This window comes from Brugia malayi, assembly GCF_000002995.4.
Source record: "Brugia malayi strain FR3 genome assembly, contig: Bm_007, whole genome shotgun sequence".
Lineage (NCBI taxonomy): Eukaryota > Metazoa > Nematoda > Chromadorea > Rhabditida > Onchocercidae > Brugia > Brugia malayi.
In genome coordinates this window covers 230,563-248,897 of record NW_025062284.1, presented here as the reverse complement: position 1 = coordinate 248,897, position 18,335 = coordinate 230,563, and the positions used below count along the sequence as shown (strand labels likewise).

At 32.2% G+C, this 18,335-nt stretch overlaps 5 protein-coding genes across 6 annotated transcripts; 3 read left to right on the top strand and 2 right to left on the bottom strand.

Moving 5' to 3' along the window:
• Positions 1-254: 254 nt before the first annotated feature.
• Bm17081 (Uncharacterized protein) lies at positions 255-1,226 on the top strand (the record flags this gene model as incomplete). The annotated part of the gene is made up of 2 exons (XM_043082664.1): positions 255-301; positions 371-1,226. The coding sequence occupies 2 exons, from the start codon at positions 255-257 to the stop codon at positions 1,224-1,226; spliced, it is 903 nt and encodes a 300-aa protein (XP_042938598.1).
• A 2,478-nt stretch (positions 1,227-3,704) lies between these two features.
• Bma-zhit-1 (Uncharacterized protein) lies at positions 3,705-6,519 on the bottom strand (the record flags this gene model as incomplete). The annotated part of the gene is made up of 6 exons (XM_001897169.2): positions 3,705-3,726; positions 4,752-4,930; positions 5,208-5,290; positions 5,594-5,705; positions 6,317-6,405; positions 6,480-6,519. The coding sequence occupies 6 exons, from the start codon at positions 6,517-6,519 to the stop codon at positions 3,705-3,707; spliced, it is 525 nt and encodes a 174-aa protein (XP_001897204.1).
• Positions 6,520-7,495: 976 nt separating this feature from the next.
• Bm10765 (Uncharacterized protein) lies at positions 7,496-9,858 on the bottom strand (the record flags this gene model as incomplete). Its single annotated transcript, XM_043082663.1, has 6 exons — positions 7,496-7,672; positions 7,895-7,981; positions 8,180-8,266; positions 8,394-8,549; positions 9,036-9,160; positions 9,738-9,858. The coding sequence occupies 6 exons, from the start codon at positions 9,856-9,858 to the stop codon at positions 7,496-7,498; spliced, it is 753 nt and encodes a 250-aa protein (XP_042938597.1).
• Positions 9,859-10,347: 489 nt separating this feature from the next.
• Positions 10,348-12,123, top strand: Bm14795 (CG8090-PA, putative; the record flags this gene model as incomplete). Of its 2 annotated transcripts, XM_043082661.1 has the most annotated exons (5): positions 10,348-10,419; positions 10,747-10,843; positions 11,103-11,168; positions 11,540-11,670; positions 12,082-12,123. In XM_043082661.1, 5 exons carry the CDS (start codon positions 10,348-10,350, stop codon positions 12,121-12,123), a joined length of 408 nt encoding a protein of 135 aa, XP_042938595.1. The 2 variants fall into 2 exon arrangements, with proteins under 2 accessions (XP_042938595.1, XP_042938596.1); XM_043082662.1 differs by lacking the exon at positions 10,348-10,419 and having other exon boundaries at positions 10,753-10,843.
• Positions 12,124-14,178: 2,055 nt separating this feature from the next.
• Positions 14,179-18,314, top strand: Bm7138 (CG8090-PA, putative; the record flags this gene model as incomplete). Its single annotated transcript, XM_043082660.1, has 11 exons — positions 14,179-14,220; positions 14,350-14,513; positions 14,754-14,860; positions 15,255-15,359; positions 15,600-15,848; positions 16,004-16,085; positions 16,215-16,296; positions 17,041-17,229; positions 17,457-17,612; positions 17,861-17,919; positions 18,170-18,314. 11 exons carry the CDS (start codon positions 14,179-14,181, stop codon positions 18,312-18,314), a joined length of 1,380 nt encoding a protein of 459 aa, XP_042938594.1.
• Between the last annotated feature and the right edge of the window lie 21 nt (positions 18,315-18,335).

Sequence of the window (18,335 nt, the reverse complement as noted above, 5' to 3'; positions counted from 1 at the left end):
TTTTTGTATGAAATATATTGGAAGAAATAAGGAAATGTGTTGAAAATTTAAAGGAAACATGTACTCATCAAATTCAGAACAATTTCTGATATACAAAGAAAATTTTAAGACTAATTTTAAGAATATTTAAATAATGTAGCATTACGGCAAGTAATACTGAAAATGGAAATAATATAGTTGTGAGAAAAGTAATGGCATAATTGGATGGATAGATGGATGGAAATGATAGATAGTGGAATAATTTGCAGGAGAATATGTGGGAGAAGGGAAATAAAGAAGATAAGGAGGAACAGTTGGATGTGTAAGATGAAGTAAGTGGACAGGAGACATTCAGTGGACAGGAGACATTCAGTGGACAGGAGACATTCAGTGGACAGGAGACATTCAGTGGACAGGAGATATTCAGTGGACAGGAGATATTCAGTGGACAGGAGATATTCAGTGGACAGGAGATATTCAGTGGACAGGAGATATTCAGTGGACAGGAGATATTCAGTGGACAGGAGATATTCAGTGGACAGGAGATATTCAGTGGACAGGAGACATTCAGTGGACAGGAGATATTCAGTGGACAGGAGATATTCAGTGGACAGGAGACATTCAGTGGACAGGAGACATTCAGTGGACAGGAGACATTCAGTGGACAGGAGACATTCAGTGGACAGGAGACATTCAGTGGACAGGAGATATTCAGTGGACAGGAGATATTCAGTGGACAGGAGATATTCAGTGGACAGGAGACATTCAGTGGACAGGAGATATTCAGTGGACAGGAGATATTCAGTGGACAGGAGATATTCAGTGGACAGGAGACATTCAGTGGACAGGAGACATTCAGTGGACAGGAGACATTCAGTGGACAGGAGATATTCAGTGGACAGGAGATATTCAGTGGACAGGAGATATTCAGTGGACAGGAGATATTCAGTGGACAGGAGATATTCAGTGGACAGGAGATATTCAGTGGACAGGAGACATTCAGTGGACAGGAGACATTCAGTGGACAGGAGATATTCAGTGGACAGGAGATATTCAGTGGACAGGAGATATTCAGTGGACAGGAGACATTCAATGGACAGGTAACTCCTCTCCTCACCTCTCCTTTCATCTCATCTCTTCGAATTCCTCTGATGACCATCACTGGACAAGACGAGACTAGACGAGACGAGACAGTCGTTGTCACCACTGCCACTACTCTTATGCAAATCTACGTAAACAATAACTAAGAGAGTAGCAGTAAGTACATCTGTAAACGGTAATAATTGAAAGTGAAGTGAATTAAATGCATTCATTCATCGTCTTATGCAATCCTTTAAAGTATATATATCTCAATTCTCGTGAAGACTGTCAGTAATACAAATAATTTCACGTGTAACAATTACTTACGTTACGTAAAAAATAAAAAGAAGTTCTACTATTTATGTGTTAATTTATTTAAAATGCTTTTTAATATCTAAAGTCGATCAGATATGAATTTTGTTTGCAAACAAAAACTAACTTGAAAAATTTGAGTAGTGAAAATGAAAAATTTTGAACAAGAATAAACGCACAATTGAAGTGTTTATTTGAAGTATCAGCTATTCTTGAATGATAAGAAGCTTACTAAGGAGAATCTTCAATAAAGCAATGCTAAAAAGCTAGTAAAACCGGTCCGGTTACTCGTTGCTTTAATCCGTAATGAAATCCGTAATAATTCCTTCCATTTTGACAAGTGAGAAAAGAAAATAGATTATGATATAAATAACACTGAGAGAATTTTACTGCAATCTACTGATCCCATCAAAATTAACAACAATGCATTTCCAGAAAATCGTCTCCAACAGCTGTCATTGCTGTCTGTGTCCCAGATATTCTTCTTCCAGAATATCAACAATAATATATCCATCCGGAGTCAAACATCAAATACAGACATCCTTCTTTATTCTTTTTTCAATTTAATCAGAAATGCAAACACGGAAAATCTTTAAAGTTTTAACATTTAACGGAAGGAAAGAAGGATTTATAATAATATGAAAATTGGAAACTAAAAAAGAAAATTTGCTTTGAACAAACATTGACAATTTTTATAGAAAAACAGTAGTGGGCTGTTAAAAGAGAGAAGAGAGTTTGCATTAGTCGAAATAACATTAAACAAACGATAAATAAATAAATAACAAACTACTTGGAAAATTAGAATTATGCAATCATAAGGAAATAAATAATATAAATTAGTGAAGTGTCACCAATACTTTAAGCACCAATACTTTCCTCTAAATAACTCCCACAGAAGTGTCAAGCATGTCAACGAATGACCAATCTCATTTGGTTAGGACAAATTCACCAATAAATAATTGTAAACGAACAGAAAGAAAAAAACAACGATAACTGGGCCATCATAACCCTGACCCGTTCTAGGGTATCTGTTGGGCAGGCAGCAGTAGCAGTAGCAGTAGCAGTAGCAATAGCAGTCGGGCAAAAGGGACAGCAATTGCTGAGAATGACACGAAAGCATCGTTTCTTAGTGTCGTGACGGTATGTCCCCATTGTGTGTTACCTTTGTCGAAGGTCATTTCGACGTATCACACCTTCCTTCACTCATAGCAACAACAAATCATCCCTAAATCCTACTCTAATATAAGCAACACTCACTCAAATGACCAACTGTACAGTTTTAAGAAGCGCGAAACCTAGCTAGGTGCAAATCTTTGTCTATTTCTATTGCTACAAACTCAGCCATCGCAAAACTTTGACAAGTTTTTGTAGACAAACTTAAATTGCAAATTAATTTATACGTAAAAATAAACTTGAGAGAAGGCGAGAAACCACTGTGAAACATACGAAAGAAGATATAATGGTCAAGAAAGTTTCTAATACACTTAATGATTAAGAGAGTGATATTATTAATCCACTCAATCACAAGAGAAATCTTTGGCCATACTAATAATCACTGCTGTTTCATTTTGAATATTCAAATAATTGGTGGTAGCTGAAAAGCAAATTCATCTATTATTCGTGATTGCATTTCCAAGTCTTTCTACTGCTTTCCTGGTTTCAAATAGCTTCTCTGTTATAAAATATTATCGATTCTCAATGCTAATTTAGCTGCTCAACGATTTAATATCAAAAGAATGATGAGAATTTTCCCACAAGACAAATGAATAAAAAAAGTAGCACACCATTTGTGAATATAGACTGAGAGTACGAGATTGAAAAAGGAAGGAAAAAGGGTTATAGCACTTCTTGAAACATGCAAAAATGGGAGCAGTAGCATATATTGATGACAATGGTTGAATATTATTTCTATATAACTATAAATATCAAATATTGTCATCATATGTGTTCGAATGAAAGACTAACAGCAGATGATTTTCAACAACAAAGAAGAAGAAAAGGTGAATCTGGGTTCGTTCAGACCAGGTGACAACCTATTCTCGTCCATCACAACGATGTCACCTCTTTTCTTACCCTTCCTTCTCTTCTCTTAAGTATAGTAATGAAAATAGCTGGATGATGATTGCAAGTGTGGTATGTTTTTGTTCACCGAAATCTCTTTCTCTTTATGTCTATTCCAAAATCACAGTGATAACAGTCGCATAGAAAAGTAAGAATGTTTAAAATGAAACATGAACAGTTGCTGATGCTAAAGCTATACAAAAATTTACATTCATGAATTGCAAATTTTCAGGATTTCATTCTATTCCATTCCGTTCCGTTCACATTCTTCTTCACACAGTCCACTTCAAACACCTAAAGTACAATAGCATTAATGAAAATTCCTGAGTGCAAAATCAATATGTTGTTGTTATAAAACGTTATTGAAATAAGCAGTTCCTCTCCTGGTAAACATAAAATATTTCTTCTCAAATAACACAACATTTCCGAAATAAATTTCACTGCACATATACTAAAATTCACTTCAAATTAACGATATCTAATGTGCATTATTAAGTCAAACTTTTCTGAGTGCATCTGCAGAATATCTTTCGTTCTCCAGAAAAGTTTGACAAAAAATGAACATGTTTTTCAAACTTATTCTTTTTCTGTCGTCTGACAAGCATTCAGCCTTCTTGATCGTTTAAAGACCGCTAAGTCATTGCATAAAATTATCTCGGGTTTTTGAAACTGGCAAATAATTGCGAATTAAGTCACGAGAAATTTTCTTCCTTTAACTAATTATATGAGTGTAAAAATGCTTTAAAAACATGTCTTTCTTTCTGCACATTTGAAAATTTAACAGTCCGTCGAACCTCGATAATCGAAAATTTCACCAAACAATACTACATAACAATGACAGTTTTCTCTGCAAAAATTTTTTTGAAAGTAGGTGTAATTATATGTCAGTCGAAGGAAAAAAATGTGAGAGCATTGTAAAGAATTGCGATTACACAACATCAAAGTTTCACATTTCCAGATCACAGAGTTAAAAACAAGATGGTTTGCTGAACAATTAAAAAAAACCGTATGTTCTTAACCATCAAATAAAAAACCGTGCGAGCCTTTGCAAAAAAAAAAAAGTTTTCTCATGTCCTTAGGGTTGATTGATTAAAGAGCATCAAATTCGGTCGTATTTATGTAGAAAACAGCAATTTCTAGGTGTGTGCACGGAATGACGATCAAAAAAGATCAGAATAACTTTTGCACTGTCTCTGGTAATGAATCGAGAATGACATCCTACCATCTGTCGACTTCCTCGAATCTTCGTTTCGTTAGGAACTGCTTATTTAAAATTTTGTTTAAATGGTAAAAACCAATTAAATTAATGTAATCATCACCTAGTGTCATTATGCAGATCTCTGCAACTTATTGAGCAGTATCGTACACCACACCTCAAGCATGTATATTTGGAGAAGAAACCGCAAGCTGCGCAAAATTGCCGTGGTGGAATACAGCTTGGTGGTGCTCGCGCAGCGTTATAAGCATCAAAACCCGAAATTTCCATAGATTTCGACAGCTTAAAAAATATATTAAATGCAAGCACCAAGACCTTAACAACAATTCAAATTTAACCTTTTAATTAAAAAGTATTACGAAGAACGGCCTTTATTATATTCTTTTCTTTTGCTAATAATAGCAAGAAATTAAGTTTGAATAAACACGAATAAATAAAATAAGTGATGACTCCGACAATAACTGATGGAAATTACTATGATAAGTTGATAAGAATAGATTCCACAAAAAATCCACAAGAATCTTTAGTGATAATTTACATCTATAAAAGACATTCATACCGTTTCCTCCTCTACTAAAGCTGAAAAATTTTTCCGAAATCTCTGTTTGAAATATTCCACTTTGAATTTCTTCCTTTTCTTTCCTGCAAGCAATGTTTAAGTCTTTACACGAAATCAAAAATACATGCCAACAGCTACAAAATCAGCAAATAAATATGCTTCCTCAACATCAAAGCAATTATAAAATGCAACTTAATGAAAAAACTGTCTGGAATGGCTACCAAACTCATAATCGAAATTCATGATAGAAATACCAAATAAGATGCTGTAATTCTAATAAATATGTACATTTTATATGCACTTATAGCATCAAAATCATACCAAGTTATAATAAAAAATGATGTGATAGTTCGCTAAGTTATATTTTGTATAATAAAGGAAACTACCTGATTCAGAATCTGCTTTACGAGCTGGTGACTGTCCCAGTTGGTCATCCTCGAATTTGGGAATATTTTTATGCCACTGCAATTGTGCATGAGGGTCTTCATGAAAATTGTCCTAAAGAAATTTCAATTAAATCATAAAGTAAATTTCAATTTGCAAAACTGAATGTTATCAACGAGATAAACAGCAATACTTTCCATTTTTCGTGAATGAACAAAACGGTTAATTGAAATAGTTATTCAGAATGCATAAAATGTCAACAAACTGCAGTAATTTTGTTTTTCTTTTTTTTAATGAAAATGACAATAGTTTTAACTATTGTCAACTATTGTTAGCTAATTCCAATCAAGGAGTGCACGATCATTCTAAAACATTTCAAGAATTGGAAATATTGCATGACGTCTCCTAGTAAAGTGCAATTAAAACTTTTAAACACGAAGCTCTAATCAGAAATCTACATTATTAATTGCTAATGAAAGGGTAACAGATCATCATAAAACACAACGAAAAATAGCAAACAATCAGTGCAAAACAGAATGTGAATATTCACTCTAGATAAGTATTTAATTGTAATGTTTTCCTTTGGCAGTGTAATATAGAGTCTCAGAAGTACTTTCGTACAGAATTTAGAGAAATAAGACAACTCATCACTACTTAAATATTTATTTCAATACAAAACTGAAGGAAATATACAAAGTAGACAACATGACTAATATCAAAAAAACCTGTTCAAGAGCTTCCAGCTGTTTTCTCAAACGTCGTTTTCGTGTTATTTCATCTAACACACGTGTTGACTCGACTGCATGTAAGCGCACTAAAATTCCTTTTTCTTTTACAATTTTTAGCGTAACTGAACTTAAAAAACTTAAAATTAGATTTAATTCAAACCAGAATGTCGCTGTGCCTGCGTTGTTCGACTAATACTCATGAATGAAGCCAAATCGATCCATTAATTTCCAGCAAAAAATGCCAAACTTGGCCTAAGAAATGAAAAGAATCCTATCGATATTAAAAATGCATTACAGAAATATGATGAACTAAAAATAATCTAAACTACTAAAGTAATAACTTCCTCAACTGTGATTATAACCCACAGCTTAATGAAAGAAACCACTCGTTGGTTGGACTTCAACTAATATATTAGAAGAAAGTTAAACAGATTCATAAATTAACAAATTCAATACTGATACATAAACCATTCATTTGTAACATGAAATGGGAACTTAAATACATTATATTGTGGAATACAAAGTTGAAAAAAAAAGTGTAGTAAAGAAATCAAAAACGATATCGACATATAATGCAGTTTTACGAAAATTACAAGAAACTCAGCTTCAACAGGCAGTCAGAATTTCAGCTATCTATCAACAATTCGACCTATTAAAATGATTTATTGCATAATACCTTTATGACTCAACGTTGACCCTTGGTACCTATATCCTTGTAAAGAACAGAACTATGTTATTTTCCATCTATCATTCGACGATCGCAGTGTCTAACATTTACCAGCAAGGCAATTAATATGTCCAAAAATGAAAAAACTGATTGTAGTTGTTGAAAAAATTGACTGTACCAGAAAATACTCAACCAACTTCGCATCAAAAGAGACAAAAAAGATAGGCAAAAAACGTGATCGCATTATAGGTTTGAAATGATTAATTTTAACATTGTTATTATATTCCAGAAAAATTAAAGCGCTGAGAATTTTCCTGCGTTTTATCTTTTTCCTTTTTCAGTCATAAGAATCTTAGGGTTATTTACAGCTAGTGTTAAGGTGAGATAACTCAGCTCTGCAGGAATGAAAATAGCTTAAAATTGTCAAGAGTGGATATTGATTTTGCAAATAAAAACTTCACAACAGAGGAAACAAAAATACATTTTTTTCTAACATAAAAATAACAGAGTCACGACAAAACCGCTGCGATGAAGACATTATTATCATCCACTCGTAATTCCTCCAGTCGTTTCAGATGGGTCAAACAAGGTAGCGCATATTTCCAGCAAATTTTTTCTTTTGATGTGAGTCGAACAAGGATCTCATTCAGTGTAATATACCAGCGTCCCTTCAGTTTTTCACATTCCTGTAATTTGGTGAAGGAAATAAGTCAAATTACAATCAGCTAATGTTCCTAGATCTGAACCGAGTGCTCACTTCAAATTAGTGTATTAATTTCTGGTGCTACTCAGATTTCAATACTGAATTAAGCCTAGTCTCGAAAAGCTTGAGAAAGTGATTAAGAGTTTTACGAAAACCCAACAGCATAAAAAAATCGCAACATATATTTTCAGGTAAAGAAATATACCTGTTTTTTGGCATTCTTCAGTGCAAGAGGGAGACGTTTTTGGCTTAAATATTTGTCGGTAAAAATTTCATCTATTTTCTTTAGCAACTGAAACGAAATTTAATTAGCCATCAATTGAAACAGTAACACTCTAACTGTGGAGGACAGAATAAAGAAAATCCTACATTATTGATTTACTGCTACAGAAATACATATTTCGAAAAACAAAGCATAGTACTTTAGAGACTTTGTGCACAAAGACCTATTCTTTAAAAAAGTGATGAAATATTCTACCAAACATTTAACCTGATTTAGCTCAAGACGACCTATTCGACCACGCGTTTTCGATGGAATTAGAATGAATTCACCTGTTTCAACTAATCGTAAAGACTTCTGAAATATTAGAAGAGAAACAGAAAGTACACTGTGATAAATCCAGTTATTATGGTAATGGCGTAACTCTTTGGAACCACTAAATGTGCAGTTCAAACATTTTCTTGCAACGAATAACAAAATAAACCTTCAACTGCGAAACAAGAAGACTATGTCTTTGCCGTTTGGAATGCCTTTGATTATTGCTCCCCGGTATCTGTTCTAATTTCAAAGCGCTATCCAAATCACATTCATATGAAGCACCTTCTTTTGGACTATCTTCATCGAGAACACCACCTAATTCCTAAAAGATAGAAGGCATTTCAAAAACTCAAATCAACGATTTCACTTTTTACAATTAATATACATAAACAATTACCACCTATATCTTACATTACCATTCGATCAAAAGTCTCTTACGAAATTCTCCAACTATATTTTCTAGACAACATTTACACTGCCATATTAATCAGATGATAATACAATCTTCCCAAAAAGTCGTTGTATGAATATAGAAAAACAAAAAAAAAAAAACAGATGAAAATCATCTCAAAAACTGAATATAAAGATATGGAACAAATAACTAACAGATTAACTATAAAGAAGCAGCAATAACAAATGAGCAATTGGTATGAATCATTTAATATTTCAGCATGTCATAATTTGAGCTTCATAAGGTTAAGAAAATAATGTAAAATCATTGGCAAAAATTCGAATTCAATTTTGCAAAAGTTTGCAGTAAAAGACATCAACCTTTACAAACAGTAGAAAAATCATCGGAAAATAGTACCTTGAAGTGCAACAATTTCTGTTCCATATCTGCTTCTTCCAATCTCTTCAACTTTTCTTCTAGCAACTCAATATCGTGTAATAAATTAGCTAATTCTTTATTCTTTTCGATCAAACCACCAACCACTGCAATTATAACTTTTCCGAGCTCGGCTTCTTCAAGTTGCTTTATTTATCATTAAACATAAAGACACAGAAAAAAAAAATTTCGAGTATTAATTAATTAAAACATCGTCATATGACATAAAATACAGCTTATACTAATGTTCATTAAACAAGAGCTAAAATCGCTTTAAAAAATGTTAAGAGCAAATCTGTACGAAATATTTAAAATTTTCAACTACAACCTTCAATTTCCAGCCATATGAATTATTATCTACATTTAATTAAATTATTTAAATTTCAAGCTGAAGATAGCTATAGACTGGAATGTTCAAAAATCCACAAATTAGAGCGGATGAGTACCTGACTTCACACACGATATAATGAAAATATGGAAAATAAAATAAAAATCAGAAACTGAAACTAGAATGATCCACATAAACATACAGATAACTGCATAAAGTTTGAAAAACAAGCTGATTAAAAGGGATGCTTAAACTGGAAATCTAAACTACAGCTCAGAAAATTGCAAATAGTGAATGATAAATTGGAAATTTGCAAGAATCCGAAATTAAAGATTTCAATTAAAATCTCGAAGTACCTCGGTTAATATCTGTGTCGGAAGCTCCAAATTGCAGCATAGAATTACAGTATCTTTCGACCTTACAACAACTTTGCTTCAGAAATTCCTCCCTTGCAACTTCAACCATTGAACGTAACATCCGGAAAGAACTGTGATGGTGAGAGGACTTCACAGATAAAGCACTCTCGACTCACGATTTCCAAATACAGAAAGGTCAAGAGAGATATGAGAGACCCGGCAAATACCGGAAAATGAAATCTCTCTCAGCTCCTACACTGAAAAATGAAATTCTTGAGGGGAAAGATTGCATACTTGCAAGAGACAGAAGAGAGAAAGATCATTGCAATGGAAAATCGATTCCTGAAGAGAAAGATTGCATACTTGTAAGAGACGGGAGAGAAAAGGTCATCTCAGTTGTCCCCTCGGTCAGCCAGGTTTGGGCGGGTAGTTGTGGAGTGCTCTCGTTTCGGGTATCTTTTGACAGGCAGAATTTAATGACTTCTGAATAATTCAATCACTTCTCTTTCTCTCTTGGCCTTTTTCATCTGATAGAATTTTAAGACTCATTTGACTTCTCATTTTATCGAATATACCTTCTCCTCTCATAAAAAGTTAACCACTGGAAGAAATGGATGTGACAGATCCATATTTTTCTGTACGAGAAGTTTTAGACAAATTTCCCACCGACGACAGTGTCAAGGTATGTTCTCTTTAGTTACTGCAACTTCCTAGCTTGTTTGTTGTAGGTTTTTTTCTACTAGTTTTTTGCCTCTTTTAAGGAGAAAATGACTTCATACAAGTATCCACTTGTTATCACTCTTTCAAAGATAAGAAAAACAAAACTTTTGCTATCATTCTTGGTATTCATTCCTTAACCACCCAGAAAAATACATTTTTTAGAGAAAAGCTACTGCTATTGCCACTAATACAGTTGGTATATTTTACACAGAATTCTTCTTTACAACGAAACAGTTAAAAGCGCTTGGTTTAGTTTTACTTCTACTATAGATTTGTTAGATGATTATAGGAATCAATGGAGCAACGTGATATCGATTACCATCAAATTCATGTCAATATATTGCATACTGTTGGAGAACTGAATTGTTTAAAGCCATCTTATAATGGTATGTGAAGATTTTGGGAAAGTAGTAATTTTATACTTTAAGCTTCAACTTATTTTATAGTTACTTAGCATAATTCCTTAAAAATATCTGAATTGGAATAGTACACAAAATAATTGCGTTTGATAAAAGTAATTTAAAAAGTTGGAATATTAAAGTATTATTGCTAACAAATGAACATTTTTTAATGTTTTAGTTCCACTTACTCACTCTTAACAGAATTTCTCTTGATAATTTTCTTTTTGATAGAATAGATTTTTAGGACAAGTGAATACGAACCTCGCCGAGAAAGAAACTTTATTAACTACACTATATTCAATCGAAAGAGGTAATAAATAGACTTGTCAGAGAAAGTCAGTATTATAGCATTTGTAATAATTCTTTTTTTACTTCATTGTTCACACGAAACTGTTCTACATTGATTTAGCATATTTTGGTAGGAACAACTGCTATGAAGATCTGAGCTGCTGACGATATAACTATCCAAAGTTATTTATAATTCTGACAAAAGAGATTTTATTAGGTAAAATTACAGATACTTCCAATTCCTGATTTCGACTGTGAGGAAAAAAATATAGGATTGATTTATGTACACATTCTTCGATATAATTTTGTTTTTACTCATCACTTATTAGATATACATAGCATTGAGTTACTGATATATATACTGTGATATATCTGGAATTACGAACATTGCAGATACAAAAAAAAAAAGATTGTATTTGAAGGAGAAAGAGATTGAGTTAGAGGATTTGCAGCATCTCACCGAAACGGAACGAAAAATACTGGATGAGCACAAAAAGCAATTCGAATTGCTAAAAAGCATTAAGGTAATATTTGAATTTTACCACACTTATTTTATCTAGACTTGTTTAAAATGTTAGCTATTATTTAATGTAAGATCGGTATAATAAATAATTTCATTGTGGCAATAAACTTCATTATGAATTTTAATAAGATAGATAATATCATGCATTTTTTGTGCTAATAAAGCTATAAAAACCTACTGGGAAAACAGCCCTGATAGAGATTTAGAGGCAGGAAACACTCATTTTATATCTTCTCAGTTTAGTGCTCTTTTCAGTAATTTTTCTCTTATTTCTATTGTCCAGTAATTTAATTTTTTATTTCTACTGTCCAATCATTTTCTTAACATTTGTTTTTTTCCTGATTAGAACTTTATTTCCTTATTATTTTGTCTAATGAATTTTGTACAAAAAACTAAATCGTTATTTTTGTAGGCAAAAAAGGACTCGATTGGAGATACTGCGGATGACCATTGAAATTTTCAGAAATACTTCACTTCTGACCTGATATATTTTAAATCGTACACAGGCAGATATAGTTTTATTGAAGCGAACAGTTCGTCTTCGTTTTTTTTTTTTTTTTTTTTCATCATTCCATTGTATTATCCTATTTTATAGTCATTCATATTCTAGATATTTTTATGACACAAAGATTTTTTGATTTAATGCCGATTAAAATTTGTTGCTTGCTTCAGAAATTGTTGCTTCGATATCCTTCATAGTCATTCATATTTCCATATCATTGCTATTGTAAAAAATATTTGTTTGCGCATCCGTAATTGTACATATATCATTTTTACATCCATAGTCTTCTGGTTAATAGAAATAGCTGTTCAAACAAGACAAAGTATTTGATGCATCAAAAATGGACTAAATGTGAATTGCACTCTTTCGAAAAATTTGCACAGGTCTAGATGCACTCTGCTACCTCTAATTATCGGTTATTGAGCTCTATTTTGAGCATGGCATCATCGATTGTTCTTTTAATATATTCAAGATGTTAGCTTGAAATTGATTTGCTTATGAACAAATATTTTGAAGAGTTTATTAACATTCATTGTGCAAATCTATTGACATCACTGCCTTAATCTCATTCTATTTATCACTATTTTTTCTTCAACTTCATGTAAATTTGCGTATTTCTGAATTTCGAAAAAAAAATTGTGCGACATGTTACTTTCTGAGTTACTATCCATGATCTGGAAAGTGTCAGGGTATTATCTGTAATTTGGAACTCTAAATCAGTGCTGATTGTATTGGAAAAGTTCTAGTAGTGATGGATTGAGTGAGTTAGTGAGTGCTGATCTTTGTAGTGGAAAAAGGAATCATTATCTGGGGGAAGTTTGCTGATCTCTGGGAGAATTGTTTAGTGTAGACGAAAATATGTGGAGTAACACAGGAACATGATATTTCCTTTATTAACAAAAGCAGTAGTATAATATAAAATTTATAAAGGCAGAGGTACAAATCGAGGAGATAGAAGTCGAGCAGATCCATTCTTTGTTAACTGCAATTGTTCTGGTACAACTGGGAGGATGCTGATAATTTCCAAAGCTAGTGACAATCAGAATGTAAACATGGAAAGTTGGAGAGGTTAATGTGAGGTTTAAGTATCAGCTAGGAAACAATGTGTAAAGTATTTACAGTAGAAACATTAGAAAACAAAGAGTTTAAGCTACAAACATTTTTGGAAACATTGTGTAAAGAGGTTTACGTAAGTATGCTTAAATAAGAATTATTTGCAAAGAGCTTATCGATCATATTTCATACTCTCATTTTTCTTTACTTTCATTAATATTTTAGAGTTTCGCGACACTAAAATGTCGCAAAAGTCATTGCAATATGCAAAGATTGACCGAGACAATGGTTTTAACTCCTTATTAACAAAAATGTTGAGTAGAAATTAGTTCTTAACATTACAATCAGTTGTTTATAAGAGTGACCGCTGGATTAGATCTGTACAATTTTTCTACCTTACACAAGAAGGTTTGATTTATAACGAAGAAAGTTAATTTAACGAAAAGTTGAGATTCTTTTAGTCGAATATAAGTTTGGCAGATCAATGTCAACATTAGAATTGAAAGCAGTTTTCAACATTTTAAGCGGTGCACACATCATTTGTTAACAAATTGTGACATTCTTGACAGTATACAGTTGGAAAATGAATGTTGGATAAATGATTTCTTGCTTGAGATATAAAACTTAAGGAATATTTAAATGAGATAATCTTTAGTCTGCAAATTTCTAATGGATTTGAAACAAAATTATTTCAATATATTATGAAGTGTGGTTTTTCCGGCAATTTGCTATTGCATAGAAATCTGGTACCTTAGCCGAGTTGTATTTTTTTCTTTCGGCAAATAATTCTGAATCTCCGTAAATAATAACGTATATTTTATCATACATGAGTGATGTTATCTATTATGACAGGAGACAAAAGAATCAATCGTAAACGAGACAGCGGAAACCTGAAAGTATTGTTGACGAAAAACTGGCAGCCGATGTTTGATTTGTGGAAATTGAACGTCTCGCATGACTCTGATGTGGGATTCCGTTGTTATGCTACTGTCTCAGGTGAAATTCTCAGATTCAGAATATTATTTTATGTTTGTATCTAAATTTCTATCATATTCTCATCATTTCATCAGCAGTACAGAAGTCTGGTGGTGGAAAAAATTTCCAAATAATTACTATTTATTTCAGGTAGTTTTCTTTTTGTTTGGATGGTTCTTCTTCATGAAGCAGTTATTTCGTGATTATGAAGTACACAAAAGACTTGTACAGATATTATTTTCGATTACATTTGCATTATCTTGCACAATGTTCGAACTGATTATTTTTGAAATTATTGGCTTCCTAGAACCGAGGTGAGCTTCTTTTTTGCTACCTCATCAGTAGTGTTCACAGTTTGATTACTCACATTTTGCAGCTGTGCATATCAACATTTATACTTAGAGAGACCGATAGGTAAATTGTGTCAAAAAATCACATGAAAAAAATGTATAATTAGATAGGAATTTGTAATAATAAATTTTGTAATAATAATTTTTTCTAATAATAATTGTAATAATCTTATATCTTTTACCATGCTTTTGTGAAAATTTCAGTTCTCGATTTTTGCACTGGAAGTTGGGACTTTATTCAATACTTTTTGTATTAATTGTAGTGCTTCCAATTTATTTCTCTTTTTCATTGTTCCGTTCAATCACTTTCAGTAAGTATCATTTCTCTTTTTATTTTTTTGCTCCTCTTCATCTTTAAATATTTCTGTGGAATTTTTAGCTGCTTTCTAGTTTTTTCTTCCTTCAAATAAAGAGTAGACAAATTTTGGATAACAACTCCTATTAGTACAAAAGTAGAAGAAGGAAGGTAACGTATGATATTAATAAAATAGCCTTCGGGATGCTGAATATTTTGTACTATAATGAACGACGAATATTGTTACTTTTAAGTAGTTACATAAAAACTTCTTAAAAGCCTACTTGTGACTTTCAAAAAAATCCATGAAATTAGCAACATTGTAAGTATTTTCTTTCTTTTTTCATCTATGGATAGGAATTTCATGTACTTCGCATCATTGACAGTTTCAAAGTGTTCAATTGTTTTAGTAAGAAGAAAATGGATATTGCCTCTCACAGTAGTTTCATGGATAATATTTATCTATTTCTTTTGGAAAATTGGTGATCCATTCCCAATTTTGAGCGCCAGACATGGTAAAAATAAATTTTTACTCATTTCTGAATTTTTTTGAATTCATTTCACTTGGCATAACTTTTCTTCACCGTTATCGTCTTTATTGAAAATTCTGCATAATTCAGGTTATCTTAGCAAATAGAGTATGAAGAAAAATGTATAAATTTCATTAATGCTGAAATAGTTATTTCTTTAAAACATAAACAACCTTCATAACCTTAATTTGAAAATATAATGTGCAATTTTTGAAATGAATATAGGTATATTTACAATTGAACAAGCAATTTCACGTGTGGGTGTGATTGGTGTAACAGTTATGGCTATGTTGTCGGGATTTGGTGCTGTGAATGCCCCTTATTGCTATATGACAATTTTTATGCGACCCGTTGGACAGGTACAAATAGCACAAATGGAACGAAAACTTATGCATACTATGGAAATGATTGTTGCTAAGAAAAGACGCTTATGCATTTTAGAGAAGGAAGTTGCATTAAGCGCTTTTACTCAAGGTATTGCCCTTTATATGAGCATCGATCTTCATTGATTCTCTACAGATTCTCCTAAATGACGAATCGGTCCTTCTTTACTTGCTGTTCGTTGAATCAGTGTTGAAAGGATATTTGTGTTTTTTTGCCAACTTTTGTAAAGTAATGTATTATTTTAGGGAGTGACAGTCAAGGAGGTCTTCTGCAGAAATTGTGGGGTTCAGTATCATTTTCTTCGAGCTCATTAAAAGATCAAATAAGGTTGGAGTTTTAGTAACCTTTTAGTTGTATGACTACAACTAATTCATTTCTACTGTTCTGTTTGTCCTGTTTTTCTGTATGAAATTTATGTGTCTTCAGTTTGAAATTCTTAAAAAGATGGTTTTGCAGCACGCTTAACTCAGAAATAATACCTTTAGAAGAACTCAGTCGCTACCTGTTTCTAGAAATTGTTGAACTACGAAATATGCGAGTATGTGCTTCCATATTAATGAAAAAATTTTTAAGATTTTGATAAAAATATCAGAATCCTGATAGTGCACTTAATTGGTATTTGACAGAACTAATATCGTTTATTCTTTAATTGAAATTAGGTCAAGAAATAGCCGAGAAATCATTATAATTCAAAACGAAGGTAGATAACCAGAAAGCTAGCAGGTGGCATATCAGATATTGAAGAATAAATTAGTAACTTTTTTATATCATACTTAAGCAAACACAACGAGTGAAGTCTAAGTTTTTGTAATAATGCTGAGTATTTACATTATTGATATTTACTTTTTTTCTCTTTTTTTACAACTATGTGAAATCCTTATGAATATATAATAGGAAATCTGCTAGATGTTCTTTAGAATTATTTCTTAAGAAAAAAACTCTTATATGTACGTTATTACATTTTGTTTTGTTCTTGTTTTTTTTTTTTTTTTTGTCATTCTGTCATACTTCATTATTTTTGATTGACTAGAGCGATAGAATATATAAAAATTTTAAATATAAAAAAAAGATGAGTAGTGAAACATTTTAAGAAAAGGAACACATTTATTTGTAAGATTTTTTGTTTTATCACAAAGTTGAGCAAATCTTAAAACTTCTAGTACGAGTCAAAGTTTCTTCCATATCAATTGGAGGTTTTCTCTCTAAGGTTTTGCTATAAATCATAGTTTTACATTTGGAAATGCAACCATCTCTCATAATTCCATCAGCAGTTTTTTTGCAGGAGCGCATGGAATATAGTAAAACTTGGCAAGGACAATATTTCAATGTAGTGGGACATTTTTTTTCAATTTATTGTATATGGAAAATATTTATTTGTACTGTGAATATTGTTTTCGATCGAGTTGGTAAAGTGGATCCGGTTACAAGAGGAATTGAGATTGCTGTCAATTACATGGGTTTTCAGCTTGATGTAAGTCTCTTCCATTGTAGTTCGTCATTTACTGCAAGTTGCATCACAAAAGAATGCGTGTGAAAGCTTCCTGCTTATGAAAGTCATCGTTATCTATCAGTTAAAGGTAGACTTGGATTGTTCATTCCACTTAATCCTTCACTCATTCCACAGTAATTTTTACCACTGTCTCAGAGTTAACTGAACAGATTAAATATGAGACTTAAGCTATCAGAGTACATTTGAAGATTCGGTTTTGGTCACAACATATATCATTTCTGTTAGTGGGTGTTATCGCCGTAACTTCGATACGAGGTCTCTTAATAACACTAACGAAATTCTTCTACATGATCTCGAGCAGCAAATCGTCAAATGTGATTGTTCTAATTCTTGCTCATATTATGGTAAGCAATGAATTCATGCTTTTTTTTTTTCCAGAAAACCTGGATTAAAATGTAAGAAGGATTACTTATACAGTCATTCTACAGGATAAATGAGGAATATTGCATTTCCGTGGTGCAGTACTCTCGGCATCAGTTAGGTAGCGATGGTAATAGAAACACACACTTTTTTTCTGTTCAATTAGCAAGAAATTAGGAAATAAAGAAAGTTTCCGACTTTGTAAGTAGTATACAGCCTTTACTATTTCTAGGGCATGTATTTTGTTTCAAGCGTGCTTTTAATGCGAATGAACATGCCACATCAATATAGGTTTGTTATTATCATTAAACTTGTTATCGGTTCACTTCTTTGTGCTATAAAGCAAAAATTTTATTAGTGCTTAGGTGAGGAAGCGAATATCTCCCATAATTTAATTTAATAAATTTAATTTAAAGAACGATGTGGATTCCATGAACAGAGAAGTATCCAAATCAAGAAAGTAGACAGGATGTATAACATATATATTGCTAACATTTCAGGAATAAAAATATGAATGAGAGAATGGAATTTTTTTTTTCAGGTCTAGCATTACTGTTGTTTTGGGAGATTTGCAATTCAATTTTTATCATCGATGGTTTGACGTCATGTTCCTTATTTCAGCCTTGATCAGTATTGCCTTCCTTTGGTTAGCTCATAAGCAAACACCAGTTTCAGCTGATTTGTAATAGGTGAATATTGCTAAAAAT